The 22,811-nt window shown below is 43.5% G+C and overlaps 1 protein-coding gene across 3 annotated transcripts in view; it reads left to right on the top strand.

Annotated features, from left to right (window-relative positions):
- GPAT3 (glycerol-3-phosphate acyltransferase 3) overlaps nucleotides 1-22,811 on the top strand; it is a 77,202-nt gene that overhangs the window by 1,907 nt on the left and 52,484 nt on the right. Inside the window, exons 1-2 of one of the 3 annotated variants that reach the window (XM_080647011.1) lie at nucleotides 18,495-18,747; nucleotides 19,017-19,306. In XM_080647011.1, the coding sequence (XP_080503137.1) occupies nucleotides 19,166-19,306 (141 nt within the window). In that variant the 5' untranslated portion in view covers nucleotides 18,495-18,747; nucleotides 19,017-19,165. Of the gene's footprint in view, nucleotides 1-18,494; nucleotides 18,748-19,016; nucleotides 19,307-22,811 lie in introns of those variants that run through there. The other 2 variants (XM_080647013.1, XM_080647012.1) reach the window with 2 other exon arrangements.

Below are 22,811 nucleotides of genomic sequence, written 5' to 3'. Positions count from 1 at the left end.
GTCCTATAGTAAAGCTGTTCTAATGTACAATTCCATAAAAATGAGTGCCTTGCCCTAGCTGGTTTGGCTCAGTGGATAGAGCGTCAGCCTGCGGACTGAAAGGTCCCAGGTTCGATTCCGGTCACGGGCATGTACCTCGGTTGCGAGCACATCCCCAGTAGGAGGTGTGCAGGGCCAGGCGGCTGATCGATGTTTCTCTCTCATCGATGTTTCTAACTCTCTGTCCCTCTCCCTCCTTCTCTGTAAAAAAATCAATAAAATATATTATTTTTTTAAAAAAATGAGTGCCTTGAAAAAATGAAATGGCATTAAATGGAATCTCTGCCAATGTTATGGGTCACAAATTTTCTCTTAGATAATTTCAATTGATGTAATTGGTACTGCTTTGCTCATGAGGCTAAGACATGTTTGTTCTCTTATGAATTATCTCAATATATATATTTGCCCATTTTCTATTGCTCTTTATATCTTATTGATTTAACTGTTAAATCAATATATATTAAAAGAATTATCTTTTGGTCTGTCAAATACTGAAAGTGGTTTTTTCTTAGATGGTTTTTAACTTTAATTGTGTTTAAGGTAATTATTTTTAATACAGAAGCTTTAAAACCTTGTGTTTTAACTTTTATCCATGCCCTTAATCTTTCTGTCCAATGTATCATATTTAGGAAGACTTTCCTGTCTTATGACATTATTCTTCAATAGGAAGCAATTACTAATTAAGACCAGTGGACTGGGGGAAGGTAGAAGAAGGTAAAATGGTGATGGAAAGAGACTTGACTTGGGGTGGTAAACACACAATATAGTATATAGATGATGCATTGTAGAATTGTATATCTGAAACATGTATAATTTTATTATCCAATGTCATCCCAACAAATAAATAAACAAGAACAAAAAGTTAAAAAAAGGACCAGTGGACTAATGCCATTGGCTGAATGGAATCATAACCGACAGAGATCGATTATTAAAAGCCTGAACACTGGACCCATACAAACAATAGAATTGTTTTAAGAAGACTTTTTAAAAATGATAATTTGTTCCTTTCTTCACTAAAAGAAACTAGGTGGGTTCAAAGAATGATGTAAATATAACCTGACATAGGACTCAGGTGGAAAGGGCTGATACTGATCTACTCTGAGGCAATCTATCCTATATAATAAAAGAGTAATATGCAAATTGACCATACATCCACTACACCTGCAAGCCACGCTCACCAGCCAATCAAGAGCGAGTATGCAAATTAACCCAACCAAGATGGCTGCAGCCACGGACTGAGCAGGAGGCTTGGGTTTCCCCGGCAATGGAGAAAGCCAAACTTCCTGCACACCCTGGCCGGCCCTGGACTCCACCCAAGGCTACAAAGTTTCAATTATAGAAGATAAATAAATCCCAACAAAAATGGTGGCAGCCACGGAGCTGGAGAGAGCAGGAGGCTTGGGTTGCCCCCAGCAATGGAGGAAGCCAAGCTTCCTGGCCTGCCTTGGCCTCCCCTCAAGGCTACAAAATTTCAATTATAGAAGATAAATAAATCCCAACAAAAATGGCGGCAGCCACGGAGCTGGAGAGAGCAGGAGGCTTGGGTTTCCCTGGCGATGGAGGAAGCCAAGCTTTCTGCCCACCCTGGCCTGCCCTGGCCTGCCCTGGCCTCCGCTCAAGGCTACAAAGTTTCAATTATAGAAGATAAATCCCAGATACCAGGGCCTCCGCTTGGGTCGCCAAGGGGCATGGCCGGCCTGCAACCCACCACAGGCCCCTTGCCCAGGCCACCCCATGCCCCAAGGGAACCCCCACCCTGATCTGGGACACCCTTCAGGGCAAACCAGCTGGCCCCCACCCGCGCACCAGGCCTCTATCCTATCTAATAAAAGAGTAATATGCAAATTGACCGTCACTCCAACTCACAAGATGGCTGACCCCATGTAGACACAAGATGGCCACCACAAGATGGCCAGCAGGGGAGGGCAGTTGGGAGGAACCAGGTCTGCAAGGGAGGGCAGTTGTGGGAGATCAGGCCAGCAGGGAAGGGCAGTTGGGAGGGACCAGGCCTGCAAGGGAGGGCAGTTGGGGGTGACCAGGCTGGCAGAGGAGGGAAGTTGGGAGCGATCAGGCCTGCAGGGAAGTGCAATTGAGGGGGGGACCCAGGCCTGCAGGGGAGAGCAGTTGGGGGTGACGAGGCCTGCAGGGGAGGGCAATTAGGGGTGACCAGGCCTGAAGGGGAGGGCAGTTAGGGACAATCAGGATGGCAGGGGAGCAGTTAGGCATCAATCAGGCTGGCAGGGGAGTGGTTAGGGGGTGATCAGGCTGGCAGGCAGAAGTGGTTAGGGGCAATCAGAAGCCAGTTGGGAGCCAGTAGTCCTGGGTTGTGAGAGGGATGTCCGACTGCCCGTTTAGGCCTAATCTACCTTCTTAGCAAATTTCAAGTATATGATACAGTATTATTAACTGTAGGATCCATGTTGTACATTAGATCTCCAGAACCTATTTGCCTTGTATAACTATAAGTTTATACCTTTTGACCAACATCTCCCCATTTTTTCTACTCCCCAACCACTGTCAATCACCATTCTACTCTGCTTCCTTGAGTTCAACTATTTAGATTATGCATTATTTGTCTTTTTGTGCCTGACTTATTTTACTTACCATAATGTCCTTCAGTTTCATCCATGTTGTCACAAATGGCAGGATTTCCTTCTTTTTAAAGGCTAAATAATATTCCATTGTGTGTGTTTGTGTAGGTCACATTTTTAAAATTTATTTTTCAATTACAGTTTACATTCAATATTATTCTGTACTAGTTTCAGATATACAACAAAGTGATTAGAAAATCATGTACTTTATACAGAGTCTCATTTTTTATTGATTTCAGAGAGACAGAAACATCAATGATGAGAGAGAATCATTGATTGGCTGCCTTCCGCATGCCCCCCACTGGGGACCGAGCCCACAACCCGGGCATATGCCCTTGACGAGAATTGAACCCGCCCTGATGGCAGGCCAATGCTCTATCCACTGAGCCAAACAAGCCAGGGCAGAGTCTCAAATTTTTTAAATCTTTTTATCCTTTTATGGGAACACTTAGGTTATTTCCATGTCTTGACTAATGTGAATAATACAGCAATGAATTGTTAATCCTGTCCTGACTCTCAGCACCATACCCTTTCCAGTAAACCAAAAAGAATAAAGAGGTGATTGAGAGAGAAGCAGCCTTATACATGGGAAATATATGAAGCACTGGGAAATCGTCTGAAATGCTAGGAAGGCTGGTCAGAACTTAGGTCCACTAAAGGAGTTAAGACTGCAATCCCTGTGGAGCATAAGGGTGGAGGAATCAGGCTTTGTAAGAACCTACACTATTTAACATTAGTAACATTATTGATTTTAATTCATCATTTACTTTCAGCCTTTAACTTATAACTTAATTAGAAGTTAGAATGTATCAGAGATAAACAAAGCCAGACATTAATTAAAGCAGTGAAAACAGTCTCCAAGCATCTCCCTCATTTTACTGATGCAGAATCTGAAGCCCAAAGCAATAAATTAACCCAGCTGTTCCATAGCTGTGCTGTATCACAACTGAGCTGTTTGCACTGAAAAGGTTTTCTTCTTCACCACACCCCAAATTGGGGATTCCTGTTGGCGTTGAATTGGCACAAATGTCCATTGGTTGACACCTGATACCCCTTGAGGACCTTTAAAACGTTGCTTTCGCCAAAACTGGTTTGGCTCAGTGGATAGAGCGTCAGCCTGCGGACTGAAAGGTCCCAGGTTCGATTCCAGTCAAGGGCGCGTAACTTGGTTGTGGGCACATCCCCAGTGGGAGGTGTGCAGGAGGCAGCTGATCGATGTTTCTCTCTCATCGATGTTTCTAACTCTCTATCCCTCTTCCTTCCTCTCTGTAAAAAATCAATAAAATATATTAAAAAATATTTAAAACGTTGCTTCCTAGGCTTCAGGACAGAGCTAATGAACGGGAATCACCAACGATGAAGCCCAGGCATTGCTTTTTTTTTTTTTTTAATCCTCACCTGAAGATATGTTTAGAGAGAGGAAGGAGAAGAGAGAGAAACATGGATGTGAGAAAGAAACATTGTTTGTTTGCCTCCGCTATGCTTCCCTACGGGGATAGAACCTTCAATCTAGGTATGTTTGCTGATCAGGAATCGAAACCACAACCTTTTGGTGTATGTAACGGTGCTCCAACCAACTGAGCCACACCGGCCAGGGCAGGCATTGCCTTTTTTGATAAAAGTGGTTCCTGATAGTCTTCAGGTTTGTAAACCACTGCTTTACAGGAGATTATAAAATAAGTGCTTTTATTATCCAAATTTTAGAGATGAGGAAACTGAAGTTACCTCATAGGGTGGGCTCCTACCCTAGTATGATTGGTGTTCTTATAAAAGAATGCCATGTAAAGAGACGTATGCACACAGGGAGAATGCTATGTGAAGGTGAAGGCAGAGATGGGATGATCTGTCTACAAGCCATGGAACGCCAGACTGCAGGCAAACCACCATAAGCTGGGAAAGAGGCCCAGAACAGATTTCCTCACAGCCCTCAGAAGGAACTAGCCCGGCCCTGCTGCATTCGGACTTCCGCTCTCCAGAACTGTGAGACGATGAATTTGTGTTGCTTACCAGCAGTCACCAGCCTGTGGTCCATGGACCACTGGTGGTCCGTGAAGTCTAAAAGGTTGGCGACCGCTGTTCTAGCAGAAAGATCATTTAATTCTTCTTTAAATCTCCAAGATTTATCATAATATCTACATACATAGTATATACATAGTATCATAATATCTACATACATAGTATTCCCTCATTTGCTTATTGAATGAATGGACATTTTTAGATTATTTTTAAAAGGTCATTATACAGAGTATAGAGTAAGACCAGAATTTGGAAATAAGAACATCCTTTGAGAATGAAAATAATGTATATATTTATTTCTTTACTCATTATTTTTTGTTCTTGATCATTTATTCTCACTTTTTTCCCCCCAAGCTGATTTAAGGGATGAATTAAACTGCATAGCCAAAACCGGTTTGGCTCAGTGGATAGAGTGTCAGCCTGCGGACTGAAAGGTCCCAGGTTCGATTCCGGTCAAGGGCATGTAACTTGGTTGCGGGCACATCCCCAGTAGGAGGTGTGCAAGAGGCAACTGATCGATGTTTCTGACTATCTATCCCTCTTCCTTCCTCTCTGTAAAAAATCAATAAAATACATATAAAAAAAATAAACTGCATAATAAGTCATTTTTCTGAAAAATTTTTTTTAAAAAGACTAGTAAATGTACCAGAGATGCGAGGAACACCCATGAAGGTGACCAGAGTAAATTTCTCAGAAGAATGATCAGAATATGACTAATATGAAAGAAACCTGTGACCTCGCTGACTATCGAGAAACCTGTTTAAAGCAGGAAGGCAGGATTCCAGGTGGAATCAGGAAAGAGAGAGAAACCAGAGAGGCTGGCTTGGGTGGATACCATGTAACACCAGGAGGGGCCAGGTGGTGGTCAGTAATCCTTTAGCCACACAGCAGTCATCTGCTCCCGGTTTCTCCTGGCCCTGGATGAAAGAACCTTGGATCCTTTCTTCCTTCCTTCCTTCCTTCCTTCCTTCCTTCCTTCCTTCCTTCCTTCCTTCCTTCCTTCCTTTCTTTCTTTCTTTCTTTCTTTCTTTCTTTCTTTCTTTCTTTCTTTCTTTCTTTCTTTCTTCCTATTGTCTAAAGTTTTATATAAGTCTCCTTTACCCCCAATTGCCCCCTTCCCCAGCCATTCCCACACTGGGCAAGCCCCCATTGCCCCTGTGTCTGTGTCCATTGGTTATGCTAATATGCATGCATAAAAGTCCTTTGGTTACTCTCTAACCGCCCCCCCCCCTGCCATTTGTCTCTGGATCTATTATTGTTCATCAAATTATGTTGATCATTATATCCCACATATGAGTGAGATCACGTGATATTTATCTTTCTCCAACTGGCTTATTTCACTTAGCATATTGCTCTCGAAATAAGCTGTTGCAAATGGTAAGAGTTCCTTCTTTTTTATAGTGGCATAGTATTCCATTGTGTAGATGTACCATAGTTTTTTAATCCACTCATCTGCTGATGGGCACTTAGGGTGTTTCCAAATCTTAGCTATTGTAAATTGTGTTGCAATGAACACAGGGGTGCATATATGCTTTCTGATTGGTGTTTCTGGTTTCTTGGGATATATTCCTAGAAGTGGGATCACTGGGTCAAATGGGAGTTCCATTTTTAGTTTTTTGATAATACTGTTCTCCACAGTGGCTGCACCAGTCTGCATTCCCACCATCAGTGCACGAGGGTTCCTTTTTCTTCGCATCCTGGCCAGCACTTGTCGTTTGTTGATTTGTTGATAATAGCCATTCTGACAGGTGTGAGATGGTACCTCAGTGTTTTTTTATTTGCATCTCTTGGATGATTAGTGACTTTGAGCATGTTTTCATATGTCTCTCGGCCTTCTGTATGTCCTCTTTCGAAACGTGTCTATTTAGATCCTTTGCCCATTTTTTTGATTGGATAGTTTATTTTCCTTTTGTTAAGTTGTATGAATTCTCTGTAAATTTTGGAGATTAAACCCTTATTGGAAATATCATTGGCAAATATGTTCTCACATGCAGTGGGCTTTCTTGTTGTTTTGTTGATGGTTTCTTTTGCTGTGCAGAAGCTTTTTATTTTGATGTAGTGCCATTTGTTTATTTTCTCCTTAATCTCCATCACCCTAGGATCTGTGTCTGTAAAGATATTGCTACGACATATGTCTGCTATTTTGCTGCCTATGGAGCCTTGTAGGATTTTTATGGTTTCCCGCCTTACATTTAAGTCCTTTAGTCATTTTGAGTTTGTTTTTGTGTATGGTGTAAGTTGGTGATCTAGTTTCATTTTTTTGCATGTGTCTGACCAAATTTCCCAGCACCATTTATTGAAGAGATTGTCTTGACGCCATTGTATGCTCTTGCCTCCTTTGTCAAATCTTAATTGAGCATAATGGCTTGGGTCTATTTCTGGGTTCTCTGTTCTGTTCCATTGGTCTATATGTCTGTTCCTGTGCCAGTACCAGGAAGTTTTGAGAACTGTGGCTTGGTAATATAGCTTGATATCTGGTATTGTGATCCCTCCAACTTTGTTCTTCTTTCTCAGGATTGCTGTGGCTATTTGGGGTCTTTTTATATTCCAGATGAATTTTTAGAGAGTTTGTTCTAGATCTTTGAAATATGCTGTTGGTATTTTAATGGGGATTGCATTGAATCTGTAGATTGCTTTAGGTAGTATGGACATTTTAATGATGTTTATTCTACCAATCCATAAACATGGTATGTTCTTCCATTTGTTTATGTCTTCCTCTATCTCTTTTTTCAATAGTTTTCTGAGTACAGGTCTTTTACCTCCTTAGTTAAGTTTATTCCTAGGTATCTTAATTTTTTTGGTGCAATGGTAAATGGGATTTCTTTTTCACTTCTCTTTCTGTGAGTTCATTATTGGTGTATACCAGCCTTGGGCAAACTACGGCCCACGGGCCTGATCCGGCTGTTCTATCCGGTTCTCTTGCTCTCCCCTCTGCTCCTTTACTTTGAATTTATACTAGTTCACACATACACTCCATCCATGCTTTTGTTCCGGCACTCCGGTCCAGTTTAAGAACCCATTGTGGCCCTTGAGTCAAAAAGTTTGCCCACCCCTGGTATACTCTCATTTCTTTTGATTGTGATTTGGCCTTCCATCACTTTGATGCAGTGAAGGAAGAAGCACTATATTTTGAAGATTTTCTGGCCAACAGCAAAATATATACAGTATTACACATGGCACTTAGCATTCTGATTTATAGCTCAGTCTCCTGTAAATTTGATTAGTATGAACTGGCAAGAAAAGCTTGACCAAGTCAGGTTTTTTTAATCTTAAAACCAAGGGCCATTTTAGCTATCTTAAATGGAGATGATCACACTAAAGAAATGGTAGGTCCATCCCCATTTTTTATATTATCTCACCCTCTCTAACCCCATAGGAATTTTACAGGAGGGATTTGTCTCATCAGGGTAGCTCATTCCTAGGCAATCTTGCAGAATCTCTGCATGACTTTGGCTTTGGGAGTGCTGTGGAGACTGGGTCACAGTATGTTCCAGGTAGGAATCACAGGGAAAATGCCCCCCAGACACACTTTTGGAAAGGCAGGTCAATAGGAGAATCTAAGAGGCTGAGACTTCAGTCCACAGTAAGCAGCTGATGTTCTCCTTAATTCATTCAATGCACATGTGTCGGTGAACCATTTGGTTTGTAAGGTCTTTAGTGATAGACTCAGGCTGAGATTTTCCTGGTTCCAAAGAACATTTCCTCTAGTATTAAATTCATCATATTCAAAACCATATCACCACCTTCCTGGGATGCTCAACCCAGAGGATTCTCAGATCTTGAAGAAGATGTTCATATACCCTAACTTAAGAAATATTGAATTTAAAGAGTGGATGATCACTACTTACTCACAGAGGACTTAGGGACCCTTGAAATATGTCTGTGTCCCCCATGGTTCCAGGGACTCCACTTTGAGAAGCACTGGGGGGAAAATTCCCTTCACTTGATTGTTTACTCATGGACATGGTTGGTTCCCAGTTTTCTTTGCATTTATGTTGAGGTCCTGCCTCAAATGTTAGTCTTCTACTGAGAACAATACCTGGTGGATTTAAATGTCAGTAAAACAAAAAAGTTATCATGTGTTTAAAAAAAGAATAATAACAATAGTGGGAAATAACTGAAGCATAGAAATGACGCTGGGAAGTGCTTGACACCATTATCTATTTTAAGCTTTGCTCAACTAAACTCTGGTTTGATGAGGGAAGTGTTTTTCCCCAGGACTCCAGGGAGGAGATACCAGGAGGGGACAAATAAGAGTAATGGGTGAAGCAACATAAATAATAGAAATGTGTTATAACAGTCATCATGGTATTGAAGAGATTGTATTTTTAACAGAGGCCAGAGTACACTGAAGCTACTGATTAGTCACCAGGTTGTTTTCTTTTTAATTGTTGTTGTCAGCTAGTTGCTTTCTGCTCAAAAGCAGAAGTGAACTTCAGCACCATATATTACAGGGTGGTGACAGCAATCCATTAATAAAAGGCAACACTCATGATTTGAAAAAGTTTTTAACTTCTGAACTTGCAGAAGGAAAGAGTCCAAGACTAATCCTGGGATAAATTTGACTGTTCTCTCTTTTTATTTTTTTGTTTGTTGTTAATCCTCACTTGAGGATCTGTTTCCATTGCTTTTAGATAGAGTGGAAGGGAGGGAGGGGGAAAGGAGAGAAAGAAAGAGAGAGAGAGAGAGAGAGAGGGGGGGGGGGGAACGTCAATGTAAGAGATACACATTGATTGGCCTTGACTGGGGATCTAACCTGAGACCCTTCGGTGGGAAGGCCGCTGCTCTAACCGCTGAGACACTGTCCAGGGCAAAAAATTTCGATAAGTACTTAAGTACAAAGTACATGTCATTTTCCTCTCAACTCTATTCTACTATAAGAAATAAATCAGTGATGACAAAATACCTCGAAAGGAATGGAGAAAATATAATACTGGAAAGGTTATGTCTTATAGGAATGTGAGCTCAGTGTTGCCTGATTATAGGAGAACCCAGAAATCCTAATTTTAGTTTGACTTTTTTAATATGTGGGCAATCTGTTCAAATTTTCTAAAAAACATTGTATGGATCCTTGTAAAGGTCCTCTCATTTCTGACTCCTGATTTACTTTCAATCAATGAATAAATAGGTTGGGAAGAGGACAGCCTGGACTTTCTGGTCAGAGACTTCCTTTCCCTGTGTATACACTCCTTGAAGATGCATTCTTGCCCTTTGGGACAGTCTGTTCAATTCAGCAAGCGTGCATTGAATATATCACTATAATAGGTGAGGTAGAAGAAAGTAAAGGGAGATAAATGGTGATGAAAGGAGACTTAACTTGCGGTGGTGAACACACAATATAATATACAGATGATGTATTATAGAAGTGTATACCTGAAACCTATATAAATTTATTAACCAACTAGAGGCCTGGTGTATGAATTCATGCATGGGTGGGGTCCCTCAGCCTGGCCTGCAATTGGGACCAATGGGGGCCAGCCTGCCAGGGAGGGACCGTGGGAGTGCTCCAGGGCATGTCCAACCCTCTCGCCCAGTCCTGATTGGCTGGACCCCAGCAGCATGCTAACCTACCAGTAGGAGCATCTTCCCCTTGGTGGTCAGTGAACATCATAGCAACTGGTCGAGCGGTCGACATTTAGCATATTATGCTTTTATTATATAGGTTGTTATCCCAATACATTCAATTTTTTTTAAAAAAAAGGCTATATCACTATATCATAACAGTTTTCTCTGGGATAAAAAATTTTCACCATTAGTTCTCACTACTACTTTTGGAGACTTGATAGAGTAGGTTCACATATCAGGTCCTATGACAGATTGTAGATTCTGTCACATCTTGGAAGCAAGAGTTAGGATCTAAGCACATCCATAAAGAAAAACTTGGGTGTTTCAAAGCCATTTTTAAAAAGTCCTCTAGGAACTTTCCATCATGGAGACCAATAGGCTACCTCTCACCATGTCAGTTTTCCCACCAGTATTGGAATAGATTCATTGCTTTTGGACTGAGCATAGATGATGTAGTTGCTTGACTTGAAGGGGTAAGCCGTTTGAAAATATGCACTCTAGCTTTAAATATATCACACTCAGCTGGGGAAATATTCACACTTTGAGAGATCTTCCCCCATTCCCCAAGAACTGAGATGTCTTAAGGAAATGCTGATTTTTGTTTCCCATCTCAAAATGCTACTTGAATAGAATGGCCACCATTTCATTTCTGCTCTTTTAATTTTCTAATCATATAATTTAATTCACATAAGTCAAATGAGGCATGAGGTCTGAGGCAATCTACTATAAATAATGTGCCTCCATTCCCAATTGTTTTTTTGTTGGATAAATACTTTTATGCAGGCCTTTTATATAGGTCAGTAGTTCTCAAAGTATAGCTCAGAGACTCCTGGAGGTCCCAAGACCCTTTCAGATGGTGCATGAAGTTGCAACTAATTTTGTAGTAATACTAAGATATTACTTTCTTTTTTCACCCTACTTTCTCACACATGTGATTGATGATTTTTCTGATGTGTGTACCTGGCCAGGTTACAGTCCTCAGTTACTCAATCAAACACTAATCTAGGTGTTGCTTTGAAGTTACTTAGTAAAAGTGATTATTTATTTATTTTTAATATATTTTATTTATTTTTTACAGAGAGGAAGGGAGAGGGATAGAGAGCTAGAAACATCGATGAGAGAGAAACATCAATCAGCTGCCTCTGCACACCCCCACTGGGGATGTGCCCACAACCAAGGTACATGCCCTTGACCGGAATCGAACCTGGGACCCTTGAGTCCGCAGGCCGACGCTCTATCCACTGAGCCAAACTGGTTAGGGCTAGTAAAAGTGATTAAAGTCCATAGTCAGTTGACCTTAAGGGGAATTATCCTAGATCAGTGGTCGGCAAACCGTGGCTCGCGAGCCACATGCGGCTCTTTGGGCCCTTGAGTGTGGCTCGGTGTTAGAAACATTTCTTCAAAATAGACTCGCCCAGGCCGAAAACTGACTTCTGCACATGGGCCACGAAGTTTCAATCGCACTGTACGTGCGTGCTCACACGTGGTATTTTGTGGAAGAGCCACACTCAAGGGGCCAAAGAACCGCATGTGGCTCGAGAGCCGCGGTTTGCCGACCACTGTCCTAGATAATCTGGGTGGGCCTGAGTCAATCAGCCCAAAAACCTTAAAAGCAGAGCTGAGATTTCTCTGAAGAATAAGATACCCCACCTGTGGACTGTAGCTTCTTGTGCCTGAGTTTCAGCCTGCCCTTCCTGATAGCCTGTGCTATGGATTTCAGCTATATTTAGCTAATCCCCACAAGCACATAAGTGATTCCTTGTAGCAAATCTCTTAATAAATATCTTCCACTCTTCTGCTTCTCTTGTGTAGCCTTGACTGAGATTTTGCTAGTGAAAGTGGTTGTAGAGGACCAGAATCTTAAGGGTGAGTTTTCTGGAGTTGGCGTTCTAATCTGATTAGATTTAAAGGCACTAATGACTATATTCAGTGGTAAGGAAGGCACTGGTAGTCCATGTCATGATATGGTAAGAGATAACACAAAATGGGCCATTGGATACTCCTATTAAATATCAATAGAAGGCAAGATTCTGGTTGACCATTTATTTGCTATTTTAGAACATTTTAATCAAACTAAGGAATATATTGAGATTGGCTGGTTGTTCCTAACTGCACTTCAGTAGTAGGGAAAGGACAGTGTAAACTCAGCGTTTCAAATTCTCAGGTTGAGGTCTGGTCCATATAAATGACCTGAAAGCATCTATATTTCCCTGAAAGAAACCCTTATCACCTATAGTCACAAGCCAAGATTCTAAAATACAAACCTAGAGTCTTGTTAACGTAAAAAAACAGTGAAACCTGTAAAGAATTTTTGTGAGTTTGTTTGAGCCAGACTGTTGACATATGCTGGAAAGCAGAACCTCAATGAACTGAGATAATGCTCTGGAGAATGGCAGGTTACATCTGTATTTATACATTGCAATCAAAAGAAAGGGACATAGGTGGGTTACATGAAATCCATTGGTGATAGACTAGAGAGGCGGTAGAAAGTAAAGGGGGGTGAGGGAACCCCTGGGATTGGATAAAAAGTAAAATGGGTAGGTGCAGGAACAATTAACATGATAATAATGAAGGAATTTGTGGTATCTGTCCTGGTGCCCAGCACATTAGGTTGTGCCCCAAGGGGTCCAGGAAAAGGAAGTTACAAGTTACCCAGACATTTCAAGGGTATGTTATTATAGATGCAAAAAGACAGATAGGCTCATTTAAGGTAAAGGTTGACCTTGTCAGTGAAGATACCAGCCTAGGACGTAATTACCCACCATAACTGCTTTTAGTTAAAGTTTAATTTCAGACCATCCTTTGTGGTTACTTTAGGTCTCTGAGTTTGCAAGACTGCCATGCAGGCCTTCCCTGAGCTTGTGAGGTCAGCATGTGGCCCCTTTCGTCCACAGTCTTATCCTGTGAGCGGCTGAATTACAAGACAAAAGTGAGGGCATGGATTGGGAACAGGATCCTGAACATTGATATGGGAACATTTGGGCAGATCTGGATGATCTGAGAGCCTTGAACCCCTAAATTCTGCTGAGCCCTCATTGTCAGTAGAAGCAGCTTTCTACCTCTGCCTGATGAATCTGCAGGGACTCACTCTATAAGACACTGTTGATTCTCATCAGGACCTGTCTCTACCACTATTTGCTTTTAAATCAGTAATTAAATTTAAGTCCCAGCAGACTTCGAAAGGTCAGGTACAGAGTGTGACCCATGAGGAGGTGTACTATGCTACAGAAGAACTGCATGATTTTTCCAAGTTCTCCAGGCAGAAATCTGGGGGAATATGTGTGGGAATGGATATTAAGGGTGTGACAGCATGGCAGAAAGAATATAAAGTTTGATCAGGTAAAATGTACTGAGTGGATCTGTTGTAGGTAGTGGGAATGGCACCAGGTATTAGACTGGTGGGGCCAGACCAAATCTGGGTTCAGCAACCTCGGTACTTGGGTTCTGGCTAGGAAATAATTCAGAGTCAAGACCCAAACTGTAGGAGAACATTTATTTTGCAAATTACAGAGGTAGAAGAAGTAATTCCTAGGATAGATGAGCTTAGGAAACAAGTTATGGAAGTAATGAAAGGGCTCTTGGAGCCTCAGAGTGAGGAAGCTAATGGTAACATGCCTGGGGCATAGGCTGGGTGGGTGTAGGAGCCAGGAGGGGGCGGGGAGGGAAAGGAAAAGGAAAAGGCACAGATACGTTGGGAGTGAGGAGAGGAGAGAGCACTCTTGATCCTCTGTCCTAAGGATTTTAGGGGAAGATCTCAATAGAATATTCAGCAGTTTTCCAGGTGTGTCCTTTCAGGATTGTGGTCTCCACTGATTGATTGGCTAGTACCAGGGCAGAGGTTCATTATTCAATGCAGCTGTCCTGAGGTCAGCTGGTTTTGTTGCTTATCGGCCTGAAGCTGAAATACAACTGAGGTATAGATGTTATCTCTAGGGAGGAAAAGTCAGGGGTCCAAACCGCATGACCAGAGAAATTCTAGGGGAGGAAAAGTAACCCTGGGGCAAGGCCCCACCCTACAATTGGTTGTCCGTTGCTAGGCACCTGGGGCTTTTCCACCCTGGTGACCTTCTGTACTTGGCCAATCATCCTTGCTCTGCTCATGTCTGTCTAACTGCCTATCACAGACCCACTAAAAAGAAATTCTGGATTTAGTGTCTGAAACATGGGTCCAACAGTGGTATACACTAAATTAAGTTGAAATGCCAGAACTACCTTGATGTCCAATGGAGGAAAGTAGACAAAGGTGTAGGGAGATTGAAATGTTACAGTGGAATACATATCCTGTAAGACCTGCTCATTCATCCTGGGAAGGTCCAAAGACACATACCTTTTACCTCAACTGTGAGAAATAAATTTGTGAGTTGAGCCCCAGTATCCCTGAAGAGCTCTATGGCTGTTCTTTGTAGGTCAGAATTTACGGTGGCAACTGCTACCAATGAACTGAGATCCCTACTTGCAATGAGGGTAATGGGCCTCAAGGAAGGCAGGGGAAGAGTGGCTGCACTTAATTGCCGAAGACAAGGTGAGCATGATGACTGTAATGGGCAGCGGAGTCAAAGTAGTAATCAGAATAGCCTGACTCGAGGAAAACCTGGGGCTTTGTCTAGGACTCTAGGTGATCAAAAGAAATAGGTGGGCAGTCTACTAAATTCTCACTTGTATTCTATAGAAGTGGAAGACGTCTAGGTTTGGTCAACAGAAGTCTAACTTGAATTACAAAAAATAGTCATAGTCCCTCAGTTAATTTCCAAACTTGAGAGCCAGTTTACAGACTAAGAACCACTTGAAAGAAGCGGATACTAGGTCCTCTTTAGGACTGCAGAAAATTTATACTGTTGATCTGTCTTCCGGTCTTTCTCAAAGGGACTGTTCTCATAGGAAAGCAAAGTGGGGTGGGGTGGGGTGGTGGTGGTGGTGGTGGTGGTGGTGGTGGTGGTAATCATCTCTGGGATTGGATAAAAAGTAAAAGGAATAGAGATACACTTCTTTTACAAAGGTGAGAATAGAATAGTTAACAGCTAACAATTGACCTGATAACAATAACAATGAGGGGTTCAGTGGTCTCTTGCTGTGGTGTAGTGACTGTGCCCAGAGAGGTCTGGCAAAAAGAAATTACTCAGACATTTCAAAGGTTTGTTGTAGTACCCGTAAATAGACAATAGGCAGGCTCAGTTAAAGTAAAGATTGACTTTTGTCAATGAAGACTCCTCACCATGACTTGCTTTTATTTTTTTTATTTATTTTTTTATTTTTCAATGTTTTCATTGATTTTTAGATAGAGAGGAAGGAAGAGGGAGATAGAAACATAACAAGAGAGACACATCCTTTGGCTGCCTCCTGTATGCCCCCTACTGGAGATAGAGCCCACAACCAGGGCATGTGCCCTGGCCTGGAATTGAACCATGACCTCCTGGTCCATGGGACAACGCTCAATCCACTGAGCCACACCAGCTGGGCATCATGACTTGGTTTTAGTTAAGAAGTTTTAATTTCAGACCATCCATAAAATGGTGGAATGGTAATAATGTGGAGTTTGGAGTCTTAGATTGACTCCAGCACAGACACACAAATGTGAGCAATTCATTTAGTCATTCTGTGTTTCAGCTTTCTCATCAGTAAGTGGATTCTTTTTAGGGTCAAATGTGATTGTGTTTTAAAGTGCTTTGTGAATGACAAAGTTCTGTGCAGAGAGCAGATGGCAGCCTGGTACAAGTGCAAAAGCTCTCCATCTTTTTCTCGCCTGAAACACAGGACGGCCAAGATAATCTCACTTTTGCAGTGATGAGGGAGGGAGAAGGAAGAGAAGAAATGGTGGAAGCCCCTCTGCTCCTTTTCACTCATTTCACCTCTCTCCTCTTCTGCTCTCCTTTAGGCTCTTCCCAGAAAACCTAGGCAGGATCCTCCCTGCCTTCCTGCAGTTAGAACTCCCTTCCTTTACTGTATTGGTTTCCGAGGGGTATCTTAACAAATGACCACAAACTTGGTGAATTAAAAACCACAGAAATTTATTCTCTCACTTCTGAAGCCCAGTCTGAAATTGTTATAGGGAAACCCCCAGTTGTGTCCAATAATGAAGGCAGGGTTGAATCATATTAGGCATTTATTGAGAAGGCTAGCCAACCAAGAAGACACGGCACTTACAAGCATCAAATCCTGTTTTCCAGCCAGGTGCAGGGGACAGGATTATATAGGGGAAGGGGCTAGGGTGAGGCTGGAAAAGAATGTAGCTATGTGCAGGCCTGGAGGTATTGTAATTAGTCACCAGGCGATGAGATAATGTTTTGACTCCTGGTGGGTAGGTCTGACCATGCTTTTCAGTTCTGCTTGCTGGATTCACAGCTGAGTCACCTCCTCAATCGCTTTGCACAGGCCTTGAAAAGGAAACTTTAAGAAAAGTTTTAGCCCTAACCGGTTTGGCTCAGTGGATAGAGCCTCGGCCTGTGGACTCAAGGGTCCCAGGTTCAACTCCGGTCAAGGGCATGTACCTTGGTTGCGGGCACATCTCCAGTGGGGGGCGTGCAGGAGGCAGCTGATCGATGTTTCTAACTCTCTCCCTCTCCCTTCCTCTCGGTAAAATATATTTAAAAAAGGAAAAGTTTTATTATTACTTTTTAGATTAATTCAGGTGCTCTATCTATTAGGTTATAGGTCCCCCCTTTCAAAATCAAGGTGTCTGCTGAGTCATGCTCCCTCCAAGGGCCCCAGGGTTCCTGGGCTTGGGGTTGCATAACTCTACTCACTGCCTCAGTCTTCACATGGCCTTCTGCCTATGTTTTTTCTTCCCTTCTCTTTAAAGACACTTACCAACTTAGATTTAAGGCCCTCCCTAATGCAGGATAATGAGGTTTTTTATTTTCAATATGTTAGCTAACCAAAGTTTATAAACCCAATGCTTCAAAAGACCAAAACTCAAAACATCAAGAGTTTGGAGTAAGGAGAGATTTATTGATTGAGAAGGTGCCAACAGAGAGGGTGGGAGATCTAATGGTGCCTCAAATCCATCTTGCTCACTGGACTAGGTTAAGGGACTTTAAGGAGTTAGAGGGAACAGGTATACAGAAGTGCTGGTGGGGCGGATCTTGGAACTTGGGCATTTATGGTAAGGGGCACCAACTCCGGATCTTTCTGGACAATAGGCCCTTGGCTTCTGATGCTTAAATTATGTCCTGGTCCTTTGGTTCTATACTGTATTTGTGTGTGTGTGTGTGTGGGGGGGGGGGGCACTTTGGTTTTGAAAGATTTCAGCAATTGTGTTGTCCTTGTTTTTGTAAACTGGCAGACCACATTTAATTTTGAGAAACCAAGTGCTTGAACGTCTTCATTCATAACTTGTTTTTTTTTTATGACCAAGTTATCATTTCCCCCTTCTCAGTGTGTGTGTGGGGGTTATGATACCTAACTGGCAGGAGGTGCAGAGGACAAACATTTACATTCTTGGCAATTTGACTTCTCTCCTCCTTGGCCTCCTCCCTTCTGCTTCCCACTTCCTCCACGCCCTGGGGACGGGCAACTTTCTCTGCCGTATCTGCTATCAACAGTTTCCATTCAGTTTGCTGGCCCTCCTAGTTTTTCCAGATTGAAATAACACCGGAAAGAGACCTGTATGAGATTTTGGTCCCATTCAGTGATGGTCTGGAAAACCTGGGCAGCCGGATTTTCTTATCTACTGCGCTCCCAACATCCGGATTATCATGTTCAGTCTTAAAATCAGATCATGTCTCTAAGAAGCATGAACCGCAGTGAAGTAAATACCCATAGGCTTTTGGCCATCCTTGTTCTCATCAGCGCTAGCACTGCAGCAGTGCGGGGGATAATACCCAGGAGGCGCTGTCAGCTTGGTGAAGGCCTGCGTCAGCCTGGCGTTTTTCTGCAGCTCCCAGTGCGCTGGAGTGTTGCGTGAACAGTAAGGGAATCTGTGGTTGGATTCTTACTCCAGGCAGAGAGCGAGCCTCAGCTGAAAAATTTCTGTGCCAGGGAGACAGCAGCTGAGTGGTGTAGGCGACTCGTGGAGAGAGTTTTCACCCCGCCCTAGAAAGCTCAGCTCGGTTGGGGACGGAGGGGAAGGTGTGGGAGACCTGCGAGCGGGGTAAACCGCAGCTCGCAGCGCTCTGACCATTTCGCTCTCCCCGAATGTACTTGCAAGAAGTTGTTTTACGCCCACACAAACAAGACCTTCACAAGCGTCCGGGCACATAGTAGTTTGTTTGGGGGTGGTGGAGAAAATGCTAACATTTTGTAGATGAAAATTCTGTTCCTCAAGGGATTCTCGCTGAGAGTGCTGGGGGAGGCGGGGCAAAGGGACGAAACGAGGCCGCCCAGGAGGCTGCGACGCTCTCGCTTTCGGAGCCTGTCCAGCTAGGGTGCTCCGGGTTGGGTGGCGGAGGAGGTGGGGCCAGGGCGGCGCGCAGAAATAGGGCTTCGGGCGGCGGAGCGCCGCCAGCCACCAGTACAGTCTTCTGCCCGGAGCCAGTTCCCACGGAGGCTGGTGTGGTGCAGTGCGGACGCTCGCAGGGATCCTTACTCCCCAAGGGCCTCCGTGAGTCACCCGCTGAGTTGTCGCGATCGCAACCCAGAGGAAATCAGGCACCGGGTGGGGCGCGTTCCCAGGCGCCGCGGGGTCACCCCAGCTCGCCTCTCCTGGCTGGTGCTACCGGCTCTGCGTGCGTGCGGTGGCTTCCACGCTGGTCTGGGTCTCCAGCGGAGAAAGAGTTAATCGGCCGCCGCAGGAGGAGCCCCAGAAGGAAGGAAGGAAGGAAATTGCCGTGGTTCTGAAAGTTTTTCCTTCCTCTCTTTTTTCCCCTGCAGAGGTGAGTGCCGGGAGGTGGCAGCGCTGATTCTCCCGGGCCGGGCTCCGCGCCTCTGCTCCAGGAGCTGCCGCCCCACTGCCTGGGAACAGGGACAGCCGTTGCGCTCGGACCTCCGCCGGGACCCCTCCCGAAAGGGTGCGCAGAGCCATGGAGGGCGCAGAGCTGGTTGGGAAGATCCTTTTCACCTGGCTGACGCTGGTGCTCGGCCTCATCCTCCTGCCTTCGGCCTTCGGGGTGTCTTTGGGCATCTCAGAGATGTACATGAAGATCCTGGTGAAAACTTTAGAGGTGAGTGTCCCCGCACCTCGGAGGGCTTCAGGGAGAGTCTGGGGTGGGGACCGAGGGTAGAGCCCAGTTTAGGGGGGGCCAGTTCTGAAGGTCAGTGGTCCGCAGGGTGTGCGTTTCGGTTTATCCTCCGCAGTAGCTTCAAGTCAGCTTCTGCAGAGCTGGAGAGATCGTGGCTGGGACCCCTGGACCACTCTATTGTTCCTCTTCTTGGAGGCAGAACTACCCTACCCGGTGCTCCGTTATTACTATTTTTACTGATAGATTAACAGTGCGGCCGCCTTTTATGTCGTTGGCTTTCTTTATATCCGTCACGCAGTGCCGCTGTCACTTCACTCTCCGAAGTTTTTACAGCCTCTGGTTTCAGAGGTCCTTTCCTATACTAAGGCATCAGGTTTATGCTCAAGATAAGAAACCAATTGCTCAATGGTAGAAAAAAAATCTGATTATATTTTAATGAAGTCATGGAAATTTTATCTAATTGATGGCACTTGAAATGTCATTAAACATGTGTCTTTGACCTCTGCTCTCCCTACACTCCTCTTTCCAAATTCTGCAAAGAAAGGTATTTGGTGCAGGTGGGCCCCGTGGGTGACGGCTGCAGCTTCGTCTTATACATGGCATTATTAAATTACAAGGGCTCTCCTCCTGCTCACTGTCTCAGCATCTGCTCCCCCAAGCCTTGGAAGATAGGGGGGCACTTATCCCCCTTTTATACAGCTGAGGAATTTGAGACCCAGTTCAGTAGTTTGAATGAAGTGGTCATAACTAATGAGAGGGTGTGTCTGCCTAGTGGTTAGGAGTACAGCCTCTGGGTACAGATTGCTTAGATATGATACCAAACTCCCAGCTCTGCTTCTTAATACCAGGCTTTAGGGAAGCCTCATTTTTCTCATCTATCAAACAGGGGGAACAATAATGCTGATTTCCACAGGCTTGTTGAAGTATGTTAAAAAAATGTCAAACATCTCAGAAGGGTGCTGAGACATGTTAGGTGCCATGTAAGTGTTGGCTGCTAATCAAAGAATAATAATATTATTTAGGGTCTAGCATCCTCATTTCTCTAACTTCTAATGTGGGTTCTCATTTTTCTGCTCTTATTTCCTGTCTCAGGATGAAACCCAGCCTGCAGGGTGGCTCCTCTATTTATCTATCCTCTATCTATCTATCTATCTATCTATCATCTATCTATCTATCTATCTATCTATCTATCTATCTATCTATATCATCTATCTAATCTTTTAGTTGCCTCTGGCTATCAGTTGCCTTCCACACGGGCCCTGACCCTGATAGAACCAGCAATCTGGGTATGTGCCCTGACCAGGAATCAAACCCACCACCTTTGGTGTAGGGGACGACGCTCCAACCAATCAAGCCACACCGGCCAGGGCTTTCTTACTGACTTCACACTCTGAACGTGGTCACACCAAGCTGTGAATGTCTTAGCTGCCTCCTACTATTTGACTTCTTCAGGATATTCTCTTTATAGCACAGGATCCTCTTCAGCTGGTGTTCACTTTTTCTCAGAACTCTGAAATAATTGAACTGTTCTTCCATACAGCAATGTCTGTTGGGATTTATACCCAAGTAAGGATAGAGTGAGGGTAAATCGCACAAACAGGCTTCCGGGTGCTGACTCCTGTGTTTCTTGCTTCAGTAATTCAAGGTACAGCTAAAGATGTGTCCTGGAGAGAGAACAGCAATTGCTGTCAGCCTGGCAAATAACTATTATATTTTGAAGAGATATCGCCAGTCCAGGATCTGGCCTTCAGTTTGGTTGCACCTTAAGTTTTCATTTTTGTCCATCTAGAGTTGAAGAGACTTTCAGAATTGTACTCTGTTAATCAAACTATCAAGAACAATTTTCGAATTGTTGTGGGAGATACATCACTTGGCTTGGAAACCAGGTAGAGGTGGCATAAGGAACCATCCTCTTTGCCAAGACTAAGTTATTAGGTCAGGGAGATGCTTGGCATATATGGAATTAGGATGGGGATTCATTTTGTGAGCCAACTCTGACTTGTTGGTTGTAGTTGCCTGGAGCGTCTGTGTTTGGAAGAAGCTGGGCACATCAGGAAAGAGCTGCGATCCCACAGCGATATCTGCTTTAGGCACAGGAGATGAAAGTGGCAACCCAGAGCTTTCCATCCTTCCACTAGAACAGCAGTAGTTGTTTCAAAGACATTTCTGTTAGGCGGGGATTAGCATAGGGGATTACTTTTTCTGACTATAGGAATAGTTCCCTTAAAAATTGTACTGGTTGTTTAGTATTAGAACATCTTTGTTAGTGTTCAGGATTAGAATATCTTGAGTTCTGGACAAATACCCTGCCTTTTTGTAGATTCCATTCAAGGTCCAGCCTTTCCTGTTACTCATTATTCCTTAGCATATTGCAGCTGATTTGGTTGTTTCTTTTGCATTCCAGTCCCAAGAACATTCTATGGGCTTTTTGATTGAAAGTTGAAAAATCTCAAGTTTCCCAGGTTACAACCTACATACTATTTAAAAGGTCATTTAGTTTTGTACATTATGTATTTACTTTTCTAAGTTTTGTTGACAATGGATGGCTTTTTCATGGCCATAAACTCAAATTCTGGAATTTTAAATGTGTGTGGGGTGCCTTCTGAATAGCTGATTGTAGTAATTGCTATTTGTCAAGTAACTGACCCAGCTCTTCTCTAACTCCTTCTTAGCTGCTTATCATTTCAGGTAATAATTTTTTATTGAGCTCCTACTGCATGCTGCCTTGTGCATTGCTGAATATCTCTATACTAGTGGCCCGGGGTATGGATTTGTGCACATTGAAAGGAAATTAATTAGAACTGCAGCTTGGCAGTAAACCAGATTTGGGGTTGATAATGCCCCAGCAACAACATAACCCACTGCTGAAGGTGGAATCGCGCAGGCCCCAGGAGGAATCAGGCTCCCTCCTTTCTGGTTCCAGGGTGCGTCACTGGAGAACGGTGGCTGCCAAGTCACAGCAGCTCGGCAGCTCCTGTGTTGAGCATCTGTCCCCTAGTGGTCAGTGCGTGTCATATGTACTGGCCGGTCGGCTGGCTGGATGGTCACTTAGCCTTTTATATATATAGATGTGTGCATAAGCTCCTGATATGGCAAGCCACTTGAGGACAAGGCTTGAATTCTTAGTGATTCTCTAAACTAGTGGTTTTCAAGGGCTACATAATAATTTCTCAGGGATGTTACATTATATTGGGAAAATTGTTTTAGGAATGTAAACTATGAAAAGTAAAATTTTGGTTGAGAGAATGGTGTGTAGAGAGTGATCCATCTAGATGGTGGGGTGTATTTATCTGAAACTTTAGAAGGTGTGTGTGAAGTTTTCATGTTTATCAGAGAGGAGCATAGATTAAAGGTTGAAAAATGCTGTTGTCAACCATGAAAGTTAATTGTAAGGTTAATGATGGAGGTGAAAGTGTTGAAGGGTTGCAATTCATTGGCCTAAGATTAGTGGGAAATAAAGAATGGGAAGAGAATAAAGGATTAATGG

The sequence above is a fragment of the Plecotus auritus genome (genome assembly GCF_963455305.1).
Source record: "Plecotus auritus genome assembly, chromosome: 1".
Classification (NCBI taxonomy): domain Eukaryota; kingdom Metazoa; phylum Chordata; class Mammalia; order Chiroptera; family Vespertilionidae; genus Plecotus; species Plecotus auritus.
This window is presented reverse-complemented; position numbering and strand designations above follow the sequence as displayed.